The following is an 18,075-nucleotide window of genomic DNA, read 5'->3' on the forward strand; positions in this document are numbered from 1 at the left end:
TACCCGGGAAGGAATTTTCTGTAGTATCTGGCTGATGAATCTTGCCCATATGCTCAGGGTTTAGCTGATCGCCATATTTGGGGTCGGGAAGGAATTTTCCTCCAGGGCAGATTGGAAGGCCCTGGAGGTTTTTCGCCTTCCTCTGTAGCATGGGGCACGGGTCACTTGCTGGAGGATTCTCTGCTCCTTGAGGTCTTCAAACTACAATTTGGGGACTTCAATAGCACAGATATAGATGTGAGGTCTTTTTTAGGAGTGGTGGGTGAAATTCTGTGGCCTGCATTGTGCAGGAGGTCAGACTAGATGATCATAATGGTCCCTTCTGGCCTAAATATCTATGAATCTATGAGTCACCCGAATCACTTGCTCAAAGTTGCATAAGAAGTCTGTGGCAGAGCCAGGAATTGAGTACAGATCTGTCTGACCTTCCATCCAGTGCCTTGACCACAAGACTATTTACCCCAATATCAGAGGTGATTTTGCAACTCTTTTAGAGATTCAGTTTATGACTACAAATTACTTGTAAAATTATCTAGCATGTTTTAGCTCATGCTGAGTAGTTGTGAATGCAAGAGATTTATAGTTGCTAACTGACAGGTTTCAGAGTAGCAGCCGTGTTAGTCTGTATTTGCAAAAAGAAAAGGAGTACTTTTGGCACCTTAGAGACTAACAAATTTATTTGAGCATAAGCTTTCGTGAGCTACAGCTCACTTCATCGGATGAAGTGAGCTGTAGCTCATGAAAGCTTATGCTCAAATAAATTTGTTAGTCTCTAAGGTGCCAAAAGTACTCCTTTTCTTTATAGTTGCTAACTGTTGTTGAAGTATCTAGCTGTACATTTATTCTTCACTCATCAGTTTTGTATCTGAGCACCTATGGTATGTGATGGCATGAAAATTTTAGAATGATCCAAATGTGAAGTACTTTTTGAAAATGTGTGTCTCATAAATGGCTTGGCCAGTCCACTACCAACTTTTCAGGGGAAGAAAAATATTGACTCTATCAGAAAACATTTGTAAAATTACAGATGGAATGGGGACTTTTTTGTGGAAATCAAGAGAGAGGTCAGGGTCAAAATCTGATATATAATAGAAATAACCTACAACCTTAACTACCTTGAGCCTAGTTTTCTACTTTGCTACTCCTGTAAAGCCAGTGTAACCCTATTGATTTCAAAAGTGTTACTCTGATATAATACTGGAGTAATGGCCTGGGGAATTGGCCCCCAAGCCTCCATCATAAGCCATAAACTTCAGTAAATACTAAAAGCTATTATACATATTGCAAAGAATAATTTAGATATTCCACTATTTCTGTCTTCTAATGCTGTGCAATAAAACATATTGGCAGGTGCCGTTAATGACATGGCTACAAACCCCGGTTATTACACTGAACTGGTGGAAAAGTCCCTAGGAACATGCACTTTGGCTACTGATGAAATTGAACGAGATTTGCGTCGCTCCCTGCCTGAGCATCCAGCCTTTCAGAGCGACACTGGTATTTCTGCACTCAGGAGAGTTCTTACAGCCTATGCGTACAGGAATCCCAAGATTGGATACTGTCAGGTAGAATGCTCTTGAGATCATGTGTATGGGTCTTCTAAACATCCATAACACTAATATATGGAACCAGTATAGTGATGCCACACCTCATAAACTCGTCACATAAATCCCTGGGGATTTCTTGCTTCAGTGGTTTACTTGTGGTGTAAATTTCAAAACATTATACAACACTGACTTTTATATAGGGTTTGTCACCAAGTTCTGCCCGTGCCTATGACATTATTTTATCTGCTGTAAATCTTGGATTTATGCTAGGCTGACATTATAAATCTACCTTAGATAGCTTAAATGGTATACTAGGCATTTTAACTGTGGTGCAGCAGAAGTCTGGTTCAGGATATAGTTGCAGCTCACCCCAACTGAGCTTTAAAATGATACAGTGTAAACTGTGCTTTACAAATATATATAATTATAACATGCAGCAAACCTGAAATGCACTGCATGCTCTCACAGTCTTTCCTTGCCAACACCTCTTGCCTTGATTGAATGTTGTAGGCAATGAATATTTTGACATCCGTGCTGCTACTTTACGCTAAAGAAGAAGAAGCTTTCTGGCTATTGGTTGCTGTGTGTGAAAGAATGTTACCAGATTATTTCAATCGTCGAATCATTGGTAATATCTTTCTGTCGTCTATCAGTTTTTTAAAAATAAATGTATCAATCACATCCTGAAACAGAAGTGAAGAACTAGCTAAAGTTTGGATGGGGGAAAAAAATGATGGATTTAGTTCACTGTTGTAGTTTAGAAAGAAGAGTTGAAAATAAAGAGGAATGTTCCTGTTTGTGCAGGAATTAATGTAGCTTTTTATTCCTGGGCTATTGCTGTAGAGAGAAACTATTCAGGAAATACTGTAACTTGTACCATATTACCGTTATCCTGGATTTGTATATTAAAGGCACACTATTAACTTGAAAAGCTAATCAGTTTTAATAAAAAACATTTAATTAAAAATATTTCCAGGTCCTATACTGTTCCCTGATTCTGCTGGCCAATGTTTCGTGGGTGGTTTCTGTTGTTTTTTTTTTTTTTTGGGTTTTCTCTCTCTTGTTGCAAACAAGGGACACTGACTACACGGGAGGAGCAATGGAGCTGACTATGTACTATCAAAAGCAATAACATACTACTTAGTGTGCAGTCATGCTAGATACCCACATGTTGTCTTGATGGCTCCTAACATACTCGGGTCATGCAGGTGTTTGGTATAGCCACTCACCCAGACCTGTTCATGTTATTCCTTATGTCATGCCATGGCAACAGCTTGACCTATTTTATAACGAAGGTATGGTTGTGTGTGAGCCTGATTCCTGGAAATGTCTGCTGCTTTACTTCCTATATTACAATTTGGGTGGCTGTTTCGTTGTCCTCCTGCAGGGGCCTTGGTGGATCAGGCAGTGTTTGAGGAACTTATCAGGGATCACCTGTCTCAGCTGACGGACTACATGACAGACATGACATTCTTCTCGTCTGTCTCTCTCTCCTGGTTTCTTACCCTCTTTATCAGCGTGCTGCCCATTGAAAGTGCAGTCAGTGTGGTGGACTGTTTCTTCTACGATGGGATAAAGGCAATCTTGCAGCTGGGTCTGGCAGTACTGGACTACAACATGGACAAGCTGCTTACGTGTAAGGATGATGCAGAGGCAGTGACTGTTCTAAACAGGTATCGGTGTGTTCATCATTTATAAATGCAACTCAGAAAGATATGTAGTTACAGGTAGATTTGCCTCTTAGAAAATGGCTGAGAAGTCATTAGGCTGGGAATTTCAAAGGAGCCAAGTCTTCAGCTCACACTGAAATCCAATGGGATTTGTGTGCTCAACTCCCTTAGGATCCTTTGAAAATCTCAGCCTTAGTTTCAGAGTGGTAGCCATGTTAGTCTGTGTCAGCAAAAACAACAAGGAGTCCTTGTGGGATCTTAGGGTATATCTACACTACCTGCCGGATCAGTGAGCAGCGATTAAAATTGACCCCCGAGCGCTCTCCCGTCGACTCCTGTAGTCCGTCGCCGCGAGAGGCACAGGTGGAGTCGACGGGGGAGCGGCAGCAGTTGACTCACCGTGGTGAAGACATCATGGTAAGTCGATCCAAGTATGTCTGATGAAGTGGGTTCTAGCCCACGAAAGCTTATGCCCAAATAAATTTGTTAGTCTCTAAGGTGCCACAAGGACTCCTCGTTCGTTCAGCTTTAGTTGTTCCTCTTCTAAAACCATAAGCACTTTGTCCTGTTTAAAATGGATACAAAACCTACACTTGAGCATTTATAACACCCTCCAGACCTGTCTTTTCTCAACATCCAAGCAACCCAGAGAATACTAAAGTGTCTCAGATAATTCAGACATCAGGTTAGTAACAATATGACCCTTTAATTATGTTCTTATAACAATGCCTACGGGCTCCTCCATAGTTAAGAGTTAATATTTCAATCGGGGCAAAAAAAATCTTTACCTGGAAAACAATCAAGGCAAGATAATTGCCCTATTGCTCTGTATTGTATTTATGTCACTAAATATGCATGTTAAAATGCATTCTTAACTGACACACTGTAGGCAGGAACATCTTCCTAAATTCAGATATCCTAGCTGACATCCTTCTCTGTCAGTGTGCCTCAGAGTAGTAAAACAGTGCACACGCTGTACCATGTGAAAAATGAGACCTATTTAGTGTACAGCAATGGCAGGGAGACTTATGGTTATGAATGTCCTGACTTTTGATGGTTTCAGCCAGAGCTTAAGCATATTATATGTTTAAATGGTGTTAGAAGCCATTGACTGTTTTAGCAAGGAGAATTTAATTATTGTTATAACAAACCATATAGGCTAACAGTCACTTCAGAACCGAACTATGCTCATTTAAATTCTTAACACCTAAATTAAACTCGTAACCGAAGGACAGTTTTACAGCTTATGTTTATTGAAGCTTACGCATAAAGAACGGGTTGGAGTTTGGTTTTTAACTCACAAGCTCAATGTGAAATCCCTTCTTCCTCAATATCCATACATAGTTCAACTGGAACCAAACTCTGCTGTTATGCTGGCTTAACTGTCATTTAAAGATAAACAACAAACATTGTAAACTTGTTTTGAACTGCAGCTTCTAAAATTTTGCCTAGCTGTAACGGGTCTTTTTTTGCACAATTTCTCCAGCCTGCAGCAGTCCAATACATTTTAAAGGGGCTCACGGTAATTTGCAGCAAATAGGAAATGATTGCTCTATGGAGTTGTTTCTCTGTAGATTATGGTTACCCTTGTCCATGAGTGTTTATTGAGGATATGTGTAAATTATGAATGCATGCAGATCAGGACCCAATTTAGCAGAGGCCTGTGGGTTAAATAAGACTGACTAGGGTCCCAATTCACCATAATCTTAGTCCTCCTTTCCCACGTAAATAACCCAGCCTTTATTTGCCCCCAGACAGATGTTCTCTTTCAAGTGCTCCCTCTCCATCCACTCTTTTCTTCCCCAGCTTATTAGACTCAGAGATGTTGTCGGTTTCACTTCGCTTTGACAGTTGGATCTCACTAACGTTATGTCTGTGTCACTTTTGTGCAGATTTTTCGACAGCGTCACTAACAAGGACAGTCCGTTGCCTCAAGCTGTGCAGCAGGCTTCAAACCTGAACGATACAAAGAGTTACCACCCAAAAGTGGACATAACTGACCTGATCAGAGAGTCAAACGAAGTGTGTATTCTTTTGTGTATTATGTTTTGTGTCATGTATTTGCATTTTCTTGTTTGCCCTTTTTAAAAATTGTGGTTTTGCATCAGCTGAAGTAGTTACAAAATCATAGAAGCTGGAGAAACAGCAGACCACTCAGATCACTAGTCCAGTCCCTCTCAGTGCTGGACTGTCCCCTGAGCTTTGTCCAAGCTTATTTCCTAGGCTATGGTACTTCTTTTTATTGTACTTGAAATGTATTGGGCTGGCAGTCCTGGGGAGTGGAGTCCTCTAGGCACATGGCAGGCAAAGCAGTCAGTTGGGCTAGCATCCCCCAAGTCATTATTTGTGTCAAATGGCAAATTGGCAGAGGCAGAAACTCACAAATGCAAGACTCTGACTTCTGCGGATTGCGAGAGGTGGTGGAAATTGACATTCTGCTCTCAGCTGCCAATTTAAGGAGTTGCCTATGCTCTGTATTTTGGAACAGCAGTGAAATAGACATTGGTGGGGAGGAAATACCCAAATCAGAATTGACCATGATCTGCTATTTAGGTTTTTACCACTTCCTCTTCCCCCTCCCTGTATGAGGTTTGGTTTCTTCAACTTCTCCTGGTCTGTGGCTCTCTGGATTGGGAAGGAAATTGACTTAGCTTCTGTTTTCTCTTCTTGCTAGCACAGATTTTGTATGAGGCATTTCCTTCCTTGGGATGATTTGGAACTAAGCTGTAATCTCTGCTTTGAAGCACTTTTTTTGTTTTCAATTTCTGCTGAGCCCATCTATGGTGAAAGACTGTACGAGAGAAAAGAGTAATCCACATTCTCTCTTTCCCTGTTTCTTTCCATGGATCTGAGACACCCTTTCTGACTCCAGTTCTGGTTATTGTGCCAGTGAAAGGCCTAGAGCATATTTTTTTAATGAGGGTATTGGAGAGCAAGGTGGAGTGTTTTGTGCTGAAGAGCAGCTTCTGAAGAAATGCACTAGCTTGGATGTGGAGCTAGCTGCTCGTGGTATAATTTGTGGAGAAGGCTAGAATAAAATTCAGAGTCTTTCGATTCCTGTTAGGAAGAGAGGCATGGGTTTGTGGTCTGAGCACAGGGCTAGGAGCTAGGATTCTACTTCTAATTCTGACTCTTGAACTAATCGCATAATGTATCTATGCTTCAGTTTTCCCTTCCTGAGAAATGGAGATATCGGTCTAGTTTCAACTTTCTCCGGTGAGCAGAGGTAACATTTATTAATGTTTGTAAAGCATTTTTGAGATCCTTGGAAGGACAGCACCAGAGGTGCAAATTGTTACAGGCCTGACTGCCTGTCTTGCTCATAGAACGCAGCGCCATAGAAGTCAGTGGGAATACTCTGTGTAAAGGATCACTAGTAGAGCTAGGTGCAATGCTTTTGACAAAATGAAATTTCATCAAAATATGCTGCTTCACAAAAGTGTTCCAGTGAAGTTTTTGCCAAGAAGGACCAGAAAGAGAGACTGAGGCTTGCTATAGTCTAGTGATTAGGGTACCAGCCTGGGATGTAGGAGACCGGGAGACCCAGGTTTCTACTCCCTGCTTTACCTCATTCAGAGCTGAGTTTTGTATTCCAGATCACTCCCAATCCAGCAGAATAAGGACTTGAACTGGAGTCTCCGACATCTTGGTCCAATGTCCTAACCAGCAGGCTGCAGAGGGTGAGGGTCTCCCCTCCCACACTCCTGATGAAAGAGCCTATTTCAACACAATATTGTTTCCACAGAAGTTTGTGGTTTTGTTCCAAAGTGGAACGAACCCAGATTTCGAAACCTTGAAAGTTGCTGCAAAAGGGAATTGTCATACTGCAGCCAGTTCTAATGACTAACTCTGATTAAGGGGCTAGAAAATATGCCTCGGTGGTTACTGCCTCTACTGGGTGTTGTGAAAATGAGCGAGGCTATGTCTGAAGATGAAAAATGCTGTGTGAGAGCCATGTTTTGTTTGTGTCCTTTTATGGCGTGGACTCCCAGGTTCGTTCCTTTTCAGGCTAAATCCTAAAGAAGCAATTTTTAGTTTGTACATGGAAGAGTCTGTAGTTCTTAATGTATTGCATCTATTCAGGATTAGATTGTAAATTTACAATCTACCCCTAATGAAGGGCATTGAATTGCAGCCCTGCCAGAGGAACAGACCAGGGACCTTGTTGTGACTGAGTTGAAATTCCTTCCCTGATTCCTCTTTTGCTCCAGGAAGGACGTAATCTACTACTGGTCTTCCATCATCAGTTCAACCATGCTGGCCAGCATGTGGAGGATTGCTCGTTACCCACCCCTGCCTCCTCACTTATGTGGGAGGGGTGTAACACCTCATCAGAGATGACTTCTTCCTCCCCCTCCCCACACATGCAAGGACCCACCCCCTTGCAGGGTGGGTAAGGGGGCACCTTACACCCCCTTAATCCCCTGTGCTGGTGTGTAGAGAAAAGGACAGTCCTGCCCTCCGTCTCTTAGAGTACGTCTACACAGCAAAGCAAAACCTGCAGCGGCCGGTGCCAGCCAGCGTGGGCTCATGGGGCCCAGGCTGCAGTGTTGGGTCACTGCTGTGTAGACTTCCGGGCCTGGGCTGGAGACCAAGTGCTGGGACCCTCCCAGGGCCCTAGAGACCAGACTTCAGCCCAAGCCTGGAAGCCTACACAGCAGTGAAACAATTCCACAACCCGAGCCTCGCGAGCCCAGTCAGCTGGCATAGGCCAGCCGCATGTGACTAGTTGTAGTGTAGATATACCTTTATTCATCAGTGAGTTTCCAGAGCACAGGCTTGGTTTGTATCAATATGGCTGGTCCTGCTGCTATTTTTAGTGGCGGGAAAAGCAAAAATATCCACGTATATAAGCGGCTCTGTGGCTGGAAGTAGCTGAAATTCAATTTCACAAAGTTTGGGTTTTTTTCCCTAGAAATATGGTGATATTCGATATGAGGATGTTGAGAGCATGCGCTGCAGGAACAGGCTGTATGTGATCCAGACCCTAGAAGTTACTACAAAACAGAATGTGGTAAGTGAACTGAAAGGACAGAAGCTGTGAACCATGTGCAATAGCATTTGTTGCCTTTCCTCTGACGGACTTCCTCCCCTTTGGAAGATGCAAACGAATGAATGAGTATGACCTAGAATATCCACGGATGACTGAATAACTCCTTGAAGGCTGAAATCCCTCTGTGATAGGTGTTTGTAGTAAATGGGGGTTTTGGTCCAAGATGTTTTGAATCTGAAAATCACAATGTGAGCTGCTGCTCTAGTTATTGGTAACACTGTAGGCTTCCAAGGACTCTGCACTACATTCTGTGATTCTCTGCACTGATCAGAACGGGCTGACCTGTATTTCTGTGTGCTGCTGTTAAATTGTTAGTGCACTTCCCTTAAAAACATAAGGTAGTGTAAAAAGCCTTTAGTGACACAATGAAACGCTGAACACTAAAATAATAATCAATTAATAACTTAATTTAATTGTGCATTCTGTTTTGCAAAGAAGAAATGGAGAAAAGTACTAATAACCAATAAACCACCAATGAAACACCACTGAGGGGATAACTGTATTGCAATATAAAAAGGATCACTTTTTAACATGTGTACTTATATAAGAACATAAGAATGGCCATACTGGGTCAGACCAAAGGTCCATCCAGCCCAGTATCATGTCTGCCGACAGTGGCCAATACCAGGTGCCCCAGAGGGAGTGAACCTAACAGGTAATGATCTCTTTCCTGCCATCCATCTCTGCCCTCTGACAGACAGACACTAGGGACACCATTCCTTACCCATCCTGGCTAATAGCCATTAATGGACTTAACCTCCATGAATTTATCCAGTTCTTTTTTAAACCCTGTTATACTCCTAGCCTTCACAACTCCTCAGGCAAGGAGTTCCACAGGTTGAATGTGTGCTGAGTGAAGAACAACTTCCTTTTATTTATTTTAAACCTGCTGCCCATTAATTTCATTTGGTGCCCCTAGTTCTTATGGGAATAAGTACATAACTTTTCCTTATTCACTTTCTCCACCCCACTCATGATTTTATATACCTCTATCATATCCCCCCTTAGTCTCCTCTTTTCCAAGATGAAAAGTCCTAGCTTCTTTAATCTCTCCTCATATGGGACCCGTTTCAAACCCCTAATCATTTTAGTTGCCCTTCTCTGAACCTTTTCTAATGCCAGTATATCTTTTTTGGGATGAGGAGACCACATCTGTATGCAGTATTCAAGATGTGGGCGTACCATGGATTTATATAAGGGCAATAAGATATTCTCCAACTTATTCTCTATCCCTTTTTTAATGATTCCTAACATCCCGTTTGCTTTTTTGACTGCAGCTGCACACTCGTGGACGTCTTCAGAGAACTATCCACGATGACTCCCAAGATCTTTTTCCTGATTAGTTGTAGCTAAATTAGCCCCCATCCTATTGTATGTATAGTTGGGGTTATTTTTTCCAATGTACATTACTTTACATTCATCCACATTAAATTTCATTTGCCATTTTGTTGCCCAATCACTTCATATTTTGAGATCTTTTTGAAGTTCTTCACAGTCTGCTTTGGTCTTAACTATCTTGAGCAGTTTAGTATCATCTGCAAACTTTGCCACCTCACTGTTTACCCCTTTCTCCAGATCATTTATGAATAGGTTGAATAGGATTGGTCCTAGGGCTGACCCTTGGGGAACACCACTAGTTACCCCTCTCCATTCTGAACATTTACCATTTATTCCTACCCTTTGTTCCCTGTCTTTTAACCAGTTCTCAATCCATAAAGGATCTTCCCACTTATCCCACAACAAGTTAATTTACGTAAGAGCCTTTGGTGAGGGACCTTGTCAAAGGCTTTCTGGAAATCTAAGTCCCCTATCCCCCTTGTCCACGTGTTTGTTGACCCCTTCGGAGAACTCCAATAGATTAGTAGGACATGATTTCCCTTTACAGAAACCATGTTGACTTTTGCCCAACAATTTATGTTCTTCTGTGTGTCTGACCATTTTATTCTTTACTATTGTTTCAACTAATCTGCCCGGTGCTGATGTTAGACTTCCCGGTCTGTAATTGCCGGAATCACCTCTAGAGCCCTTCTTAAATATTGGTGTTACATTATCTATCTTCCAGTCATTGGGTACAGTAGCTGATTTAAAGGACAGGTTACAAACCATAGTTAATAGTTCCGCAATTTCACATTTGAGTTCTTTCAGAACTCTTGAGTGAATGCCCTTTGATCCCGGTGACTTGTTACTGTTAAGTTTCTCAATTAATTCCCCAAACCTCCTCTTGTGACACTTCAATCTGTGAGAATGCCTCAGATTTGTCACCTACAAAAGATGGCTCAGGTTTGGGAACTTCCCTAACATCCTCAGCCGTGAAGACTGAAGCAAAGAATTCATTTAGTTTCTCCGCAATGACTTTATCGTCTTTAAGTGCTCCTTTTGTATCTCGATCGTCCAGGGCCCCACTGGTTGCTTAGCAGGCTTCCTGCTTCAGATGTACTTAAAAAACATTTTGTTATTACCTTTTGAGTTTTTGGCTAGCTGTTCTTCAAAATCCTTTTTTGCTTTTCTTATTACGTTTTTACACTTAATTTGGCAGTGTTCATGCTCCTTTCTATTTACCTCACTAGCATTTGACTTCCACTTTTTAAAAGATGCCTTTTCATCTCTCACTGCTTCTTTTACATGGCTGTTGAGCCACGGTGGCTCTTTTTTAGTTCTTTTACTGTGTTTTTTAATTTGGGGTATACAGTTAAGTTGAGTCTCTATTATGGTGTCTTTGAAAAGTGTCCGTGCAGCTTGTAGGGATTTCACTCTAGTCACTGTATCTTTTAATTTCTATTTAACTAACCTCCTAATTTTTGCATAGTTCCCCTGTCTGAAATTAAATGCAGTTGGTTTCCTTTGCTTGCTTATTTCTTCAGTGGCTGACCTCTAGTAAATAACATTAAGACCAGACTAATATCTCTTTGTATAGTAAATGGTCACTGTAAATGCTGCACTAACCTATTGTGAGCACTGAGACCATAACTGTTGTATTTATTTTGTATGGTTAACATATTGTGAATGCGGATGCTGGTCTTGCAGCTGTCCTTGACATTAAGGAGTTGTTTACTTGAATTCCTAATTCTCTGTAATGAAAAATAAACTCTTTGTTTGCATGTACTGAAAGTGCCATTTGTCCCTTATGAATGAAGCCATATATTGCATTAGTATAAATAATCTGGTATATAAGAGTTGGCTTATGGTTTCTATAGTGTAAGATCAACACCCACGTGCAATGTGATTTGAGTTTATTCTTTCCTCTTTGGGTTAATATGTGGTCCTTGACTTATTTCCAGTCGAGATTCTGTACTCATTCCCTAATTAATTGTAAGCTGCAAAAAATCTGTAGAAAAATTCAAACAACCTCTTAATGTGAGCTAAAATCTTGGAGAGCATTGGAATAAGACTGTAGAGCAAAGAGGGTGAAAGTCACCATTTAATTTTTTTATTTTAATTTATTTTAGCTGCGTGTTGTGTCCCAGGATGTAAAATTCAGTCCTAGTGACCTGGAAGAGCTTTATGAATTATTCAAGGTAACGTGCTGTTTTTCTTTAATGCCCACATTTGCAAAATGTCTGTATTTAGGGTCAGGTCTAATAAGGAAACGTCACAGATCCAACCCAATGAAAAAGAAGATTTAATATATACACTTTACAATGTCATCTTCAAATAACACTGGAAACAAATTCAAATTTTTTTTGCCCAAGCAGAATTTTCCTTTCTCCTGGTTTAACTCTTTGCCTTTTCTTTGTAGAAGGAGCATTTTCTGTCTTGTTACTGGAGTGCAAATAGCCCAGTCCTGAGACACCATGACCCCAGTCTGCCATATCTGGACCAGTATCGGATTGACTGCCAGCAGTTCAGGGTCCTCTATCACCTCTTGAGTCCATGGGCACATTGTGCAAACAGGGACTCTCTTGCACTGTGGACATTCAGATTGCTGGACGAAAACTCCGATTGCCTTATAAACTTCAAAGAATTTGTCTGTGCACTTGGTATGAGAATATCGAATACATACACTGTATTGACAAGGGGCTTGATCCAGAGAGGTGCTGGGTTCCCTCAATTCCTTTGTTAACCATTGGAACTGAGAGCGCTCAGTATCTTCAGGATCAGGCCCAACTATGGACTAAATTGAGCCACCTGGCTTACAGAGTATATTTATAACTTCAGATGTGGGAGTTGTGTACGCTGGTTGACAACGGTTTAAAATGATTAGCGCATTCTCTGGCTGTGCTATCTATATATAAAGTGGGCAAAGCAGTTTCTGTTAGCCTCTAACTTCACATGCTAGTAATTTTTCTGAAATATTGGGCTGAAATTTTCCATGGTTGGTCTATATTAATGCAACTTTAAGTATGAAATTCCCGAAAACTAGGAAGTTCAGAAGTTCACGTTTCGAAAAGCGTTAACTTGTCCATATTGCACAACCTGTCTGACTGATGAAAAATACTTTGCATGCTATGTATCATCACACAGACAGTACATGCATCCCAGCCAAGTTAACATAATTTTTACTGACTTTTTATTAATTTAGCTGTGAATTAAATGCAATCTTAATGTTGCATTAAAATTTTTTTTTTGCATCTGATATTCTAGAATGCTGTTGTGTAGGAATAAATATTTAACAAAAAATCAAAAAAACAACATCAGCACTGTGTGATGTGATTTCCTTATATGGCAAGTACATTGTTCTGTGCATTCAGCTCTGCCTAAATTTCTGGCTGCCATGCCTCCAATTTTAACCATTACTGGGAAGGATTCTCTAGCTAAATAAACATGACTCTTTGTCTAGTTACTAAGAGGAGGTTTAAAATGTGTTAACATGTTGTAAAACATCACTCAATTCACAGTATAGACAAACCCAAGTTCAGCTGCATGGGATAGTACTTTCTTTCAGCCTCCTCTCACATGTCTAACTTCAGTCATGTTTCTGTGTTCATGCTAGTAGGGTTTTTTCTCCAAGCTTTGAACTAATTGAATGGAATGTCTTGCCTTTCTCCGCTAACAGATGTCATGTATAATGGAAGTTTCACTGACAAACTAAAGCTGCTTTTTAAGCTGCACATTCCCCCAGGTAAGTTTGTAGTAGTGTTTGAGGGTTTTTCTCTGGGCTACTACTCTCTTTCCATCCCTCTTTTTCATTCTTTGATTTTCCAGGCCTGCATGTTCCTTCTTGTTTAACTAGGACAAAGTGCACAGTGCAGACCCACAGCTGTAGTCCCAGGGTCTGCTTTACCCAGTGTGGTGTATTCCACTGGACCAGGAAGGAGCTAGTATGTTCCTAGAGCACTTCTGCTTTATTCACAGGGACAGACTTACCCATATGTTGTTTGAACTATCAAAGAGCACTTGTCACTGAGTTTCTGTTATACTCTGGCCACTCTTCAGAAGCCTCACGTTATTATTTTCAAACACTGATTTTGCTACTAAATTTGCATCTTAGCTCTGTATTGACTTGTCAGTGTTTTGCCTTGAAAAACTGGACGGAGATGACATGGAAACATGCAAAATCTGGTTTGATTTTAGAGGTGTAGGACTTGAAACAGTACTTAATCCAAATGATAAAGCCCAGGTGAAGTCTAGGAAGGGAGGTCTCCATCTAAAGATGCACCTTTTTGTAGAGACATTTGTTCACTAAAGGCCTAATCCAAAGCCTACAGAAATCGATGGGAGTCTTTCCATTAACTTCACTGAGTTGCAAACCCCATTCCTAAGACCCTGTTCAGCAAAGTACTTAAGCACGTGATTAATTGTCGTAACTTCAGTGGGGTTAAAGCACGTGTTTAAAGTTCAGAACATGCTTAAGCGCTTTGCTAAATTTGGGCCTTAATGTGGAAAATGTTCTGAGGAAAGGTGGGATGTTTTGGGAGCTTAGCCACCAGTCTGGGAGTCAAGTAATTGGGTTTCTTTCGCCAGCTCTGCCAGATCTTGGGCAATTCCCTTAACCTCACAGGGGGATAGTGAGTTTTCCTCACTTATGTTTCTAAAGCACTTTGAAATCCTCAGCCGAAAAGTACTAAGCCCTGAACCTGCAAATGGGTCTGCACAGGCAGACCCCACTGAAGTTTGCAGATCTCTAGAGGAGTGGATGCCTGCACCTGTATGGAGCCCTGCTGACTCTGGTGGGGATCCACCTGCACTGATTCTGTTACAGTATCAGGGCCTAAATCAGTGCGGTTTGTTTATTATTAATTAAAAATGTTTTGTGTTTCCATGTTCTTTCAGAAACATTTACTAATGGCTGTTTGCTGAGCATTTTGGTGCCATTAGTTTTGAGTACAACTTAGTCCAGCAGTAGGGTTTGTACTGAGGAATTTCATCTCCAAGCACTTGAAGAGTGTGCTAAATGTTCTATATTCTTTTCTTTTTACTGTTGTTTCCTTTTTTTTCTCTCCCCTGCCCCCTCCTTCAGTTCATGTAGTACTGAGAAACAATAAGAAAGTTTCTTGGCTGTCACTATGTTGCCCTTTCCAGTATGTTGATGACCCAGGTACCACTATGTCCGCTTTCAATTGATTGCACTAATTTTTCCTGCAGCTTTTACTGAAGTGGAATCTCTAAGCCCTTCCAAAGGTGATGATCTTTCAAAAGAAGAGCTGATTCATTTCAGTCAACTCAATGGTAAGCCCCAGCATGCTTGGATTAGTACAAAGAATTAGTGATATTCTATTAGCTCTACTGCAGTAGAGCTCAGCCGCCTTAATCAGAACTGGGGCCTGTTGTAATAGGTGCTGTATTAATGCCTATGAAGACACAATTCCTGCCCCAAAGAATGCTTATGTAAAATGTACCCCCCGATGACAAGAATCTTTTACAAAAGCCCCACCCTTGAAGATCATATATATCCCACAAGGCAGTGTAGAAGTTCTCCACAAATATCCACCTACTCTCTTCTCAGAGTTATTTTTTCTGTATCACTATGTGTTGCCTCAGGCTGAAAAGTTGGTTAATGGCTAGATTCTGTGGAATACCACAATAACCAGTGCTTAATTATTATTTCATGTGTTTATTTGTATTATGATAGCATCTAGGAGCCCCAGTCATGGGATATGGAGGTGGGTGCTGTAGAAACATACAGAACAAAAAGACCCAAGGAGCTTACAGTCTTAAGACAGGAGACAGCAGGTAGATACAGACAGATGGGAAAACACAGGAACAATGAGAAAATACTGGTCAGCGTGATAGGCAGTAGTCTCAGCACACCAGAAGCCTAATCTTTATTAGGTTATTCTTTAACTGCTGACTGTACGCTTATCGCTATACTCAGAAACAAAGGAAGACTCCCTGGCCCAGGGAGTTTAACATCTAAATCCATAATCTTCTTGAGGCGTCTTGTGAGGTTTCAGAAACGTCCTCCTCCATTTCTGAAGTCCCATGCAAAAAGAGGCGGGTCCAAATTGCTGGGGATCTATACAGAACATTGCCTTTAGGAAACTCAGTCATTTCTCTTCCTTGGAGTTGACTTCCCTTTTCTCCTTCATAAGCTGTGTGTGAGAGGTTTAAATCCACAGCAGCAGTACAATATCTGCAGTAAACATTCCACCAGCCTCCACCAGTGTTGAACACCTGGGGGCAGAGGGGAAATGGGGAGAATCGGAGACTATGCAGCTGACTCTAGCTCCTTTTGCAGTCTCTAGCTAGCTCTGCAGTATGGTTAGCAACTCTTACTCTTTGGTGCATCCATATAGCTTCTTTGACGCAACTGAGTTCAATATACAAGCAAGCATGTGTCTTAAATATCCTTGAAGAAGGGAATTTTGATAAAGGGAAACACAGTATAAACTCAATCTGTGAAAGAAACACCAAATACTTTTTCTTCTCTTCAAATGTAGTTTCCTCTCCTGTGGATAGTCAAGAAGCTGATGCTTTGAAGAGAAGCCCAGAAAAAGGTAAAGAATCTCGATCAGCGAAGTCAGACATTCAGTGACCCGGTGTCGCCTTTCGGAGAGAGAAATGTAGCATCTCTGCTGCATGGCTGCTCCTGCATGATAGCATTAATGTCTAATCTCTTTGTATTGTTGGGCTTACTCAGGGCAGTCCACAGGTAGGGGTTATATTCATCTCGATGCCACTTCATCCTTGGTCTGACTAAGACTGTTGAGTAGGAACTTGACTGAGGGTACCAGCTCATTTCACATAAGTCACTAACATTCACCTGTTGACTTTTTGTCATTTCTGTCTGACCTGGTGTAGATTTGAACTGATAACTTGGAGGAGAAACATCTGCGTCTATTACCAGCTGAGACATCATATGATTCTCTTCCCCTTCCCATGGTTTAATTCATGTTTTAGAAAAACCATGAACATTTATTACTGGATTGATACAGATTGTGTGGTCAAGTAATTTCAGACTAGACATTGTTTAAGTTCATGAGGAAACATATCACCTTGACTCTTTGCAAAAATACTGCTCATCTTATGGGCCAAAATTGGTACTTCAACCTGAACTCCATAAAGGCTTTGGAGAGAAGTTGGATTTGAATTCTCAGACCAAAATCTGCCCCTTCAATTGGATCCCGAGCTTGGCTGGCAAACAGCCAAAATCTCACAAGGAAAATTGACCTCAGGAGATCTGTACCATTTTGAGATTGTGGAAATTCACAAGATTTCGGCACCTCTCACTGGCACTGTCAGATCTGAACATAAACCCTAGCCCCGACTCTGCTTCTCACCTAAACCTTGGCCTAAATCTCAGCCCATGTGTTTTCATAGTTCTGTATAGGAAACTTGTGCCCTGGTTATATTTCTTTCCTTTAATATATGATGCTCATGTCCAAAAGAAAATATAAGCCAAATGTTCCAGGACACATGTGACTTCTTAGCAGAAGATGTTCCCAAGTGGAATGTGTCAGAGATCCATTAGTTCTGAAATATTCTTTTCTCTCAAGCAGGTAAAGAGAAGATTGATATTCAGGCCTATCTGAAGCAATGGCAAGATGAGCTGCTTAAAAAAGAAGAAAATATTAAGGATTTGCCTAGAATGAACCAGGTAAAACTGTCTCTCTGACTCCTGTGTCAGTCTAGTTTTTCACTTTCTCTATCCTTGAGATCAGCATAATAGCTAAAATGCAGTGTGTTCCTTAGGGTCTCTTCACTTTGAGTCCTATACTTTAACCACTAGACTGTATTTCTAAACTGTTATAATCCTGGCTGAATGTTTTCATTGCCTCTAGTATTCGTTAAGGGCACTATGTCTAAGTGACTTAGGCCTGGTCGACATGTGGTGTCAGCATAACTGTGTCAATTAGGTGTTTGATTTCTTTTGCCAATAGTTATTCCAGTACAACCCCAAGAATGGATGCATACCTCATACTGAACCGCTATAGTTAAACGGTACAAATTTTGTATAAGGGGAAGCCCTCAGGAGCACAAGTCACTTGAAGGGCACTTCTGAAAGTTCCACCATAAGGGTCCATTACAGGTAGCAAGCTGTTCATTCAGGTCTCCTTCCCATAGTTGGGACCCTCCTTCCAGATGATGATGGGGTATCCTCTCACACTGAGGTTACCTCTCCGGGGGAGGGAACTCCAGTCGTTAGGAAAAGGCAGGTGTTAGTAATGGGAGATTTGATCATTAGAAACATAGCTAGCTGGGGTTGTGATGACCGGGAGAACCGTATGGTGACTTGCCTGCCTGGTACGAAGGTTGCGGATCTCTCTAGGCATCTAGATAGACTTATGTGTAGTGCTGGGGAGGAGCCGGTGGTCATGGTACATGTAGGCACCAATGACATAGGGCAGGGTAGGAGATATGTCCTGGAGGCCAAATTTAGGCTGCTAGGAAAGAGACTGAAATCCAGGACCTCTAGGGTGGCATTCTC

The 18,075-nt window shown here is 41.4% G+C and overlaps 1 protein-coding gene across 2 annotated transcripts in view; it reads left to right on the top strand.

Moving 5' to 3' along the window:
* TBC1D8B (TBC1 domain family member 8B) overlaps positions 1–18,075 on the top strand; it is a 71,739-nt gene that overhangs the window by 43,757 nt on the left and 9,907 nt on the right. The window contains exons 10-20 of one of the 2 annotated variants that reach the window (XM_048863888.2): positions 1,351–1,565; positions 2,058–2,175; positions 2,935–3,220; positions 5,110–5,239; positions 8,133–8,231; positions 11,717–11,785; positions 12,007–12,247; positions 13,264–13,329; positions 14,793–14,876; positions 16,088–16,144; positions 17,144–17,244. In XM_048863888.2, coding sequence (XP_048719845.1) covers positions 1,351–1,565; positions 2,058–2,175; positions 2,935–3,220; positions 5,110–5,239; positions 8,133–8,231; positions 11,717–11,785; positions 12,007–12,247; positions 13,264–13,329; positions 14,793–14,876; positions 16,088–16,144; positions 17,144–17,244 — 1,466 coding nt within the window. The remainder of the gene's footprint in view (positions 1–1,350; positions 1,566–2,057; positions 2,176–2,934; positions 3,221–5,109; positions 5,240–8,132; positions 8,232–11,716; positions 11,786–12,006; positions 12,248–13,263; positions 13,330–14,792; positions 14,877–16,087; positions 16,145–17,143; positions 17,245–18,075) is intronic. The other variant, XM_048863889.2, reaches the window with a different exon arrangement.

Source organism: Caretta caretta, chromosome 9 (genome assembly GCF_965140235.1).
Source record: "Caretta caretta isolate rCarCar2 chromosome 9, rCarCar1.hap1, whole genome shotgun sequence".
Classification (NCBI taxonomy): Eukaryota; Metazoa; Chordata; order Testudines; family Cheloniidae; genus Caretta; species Caretta caretta.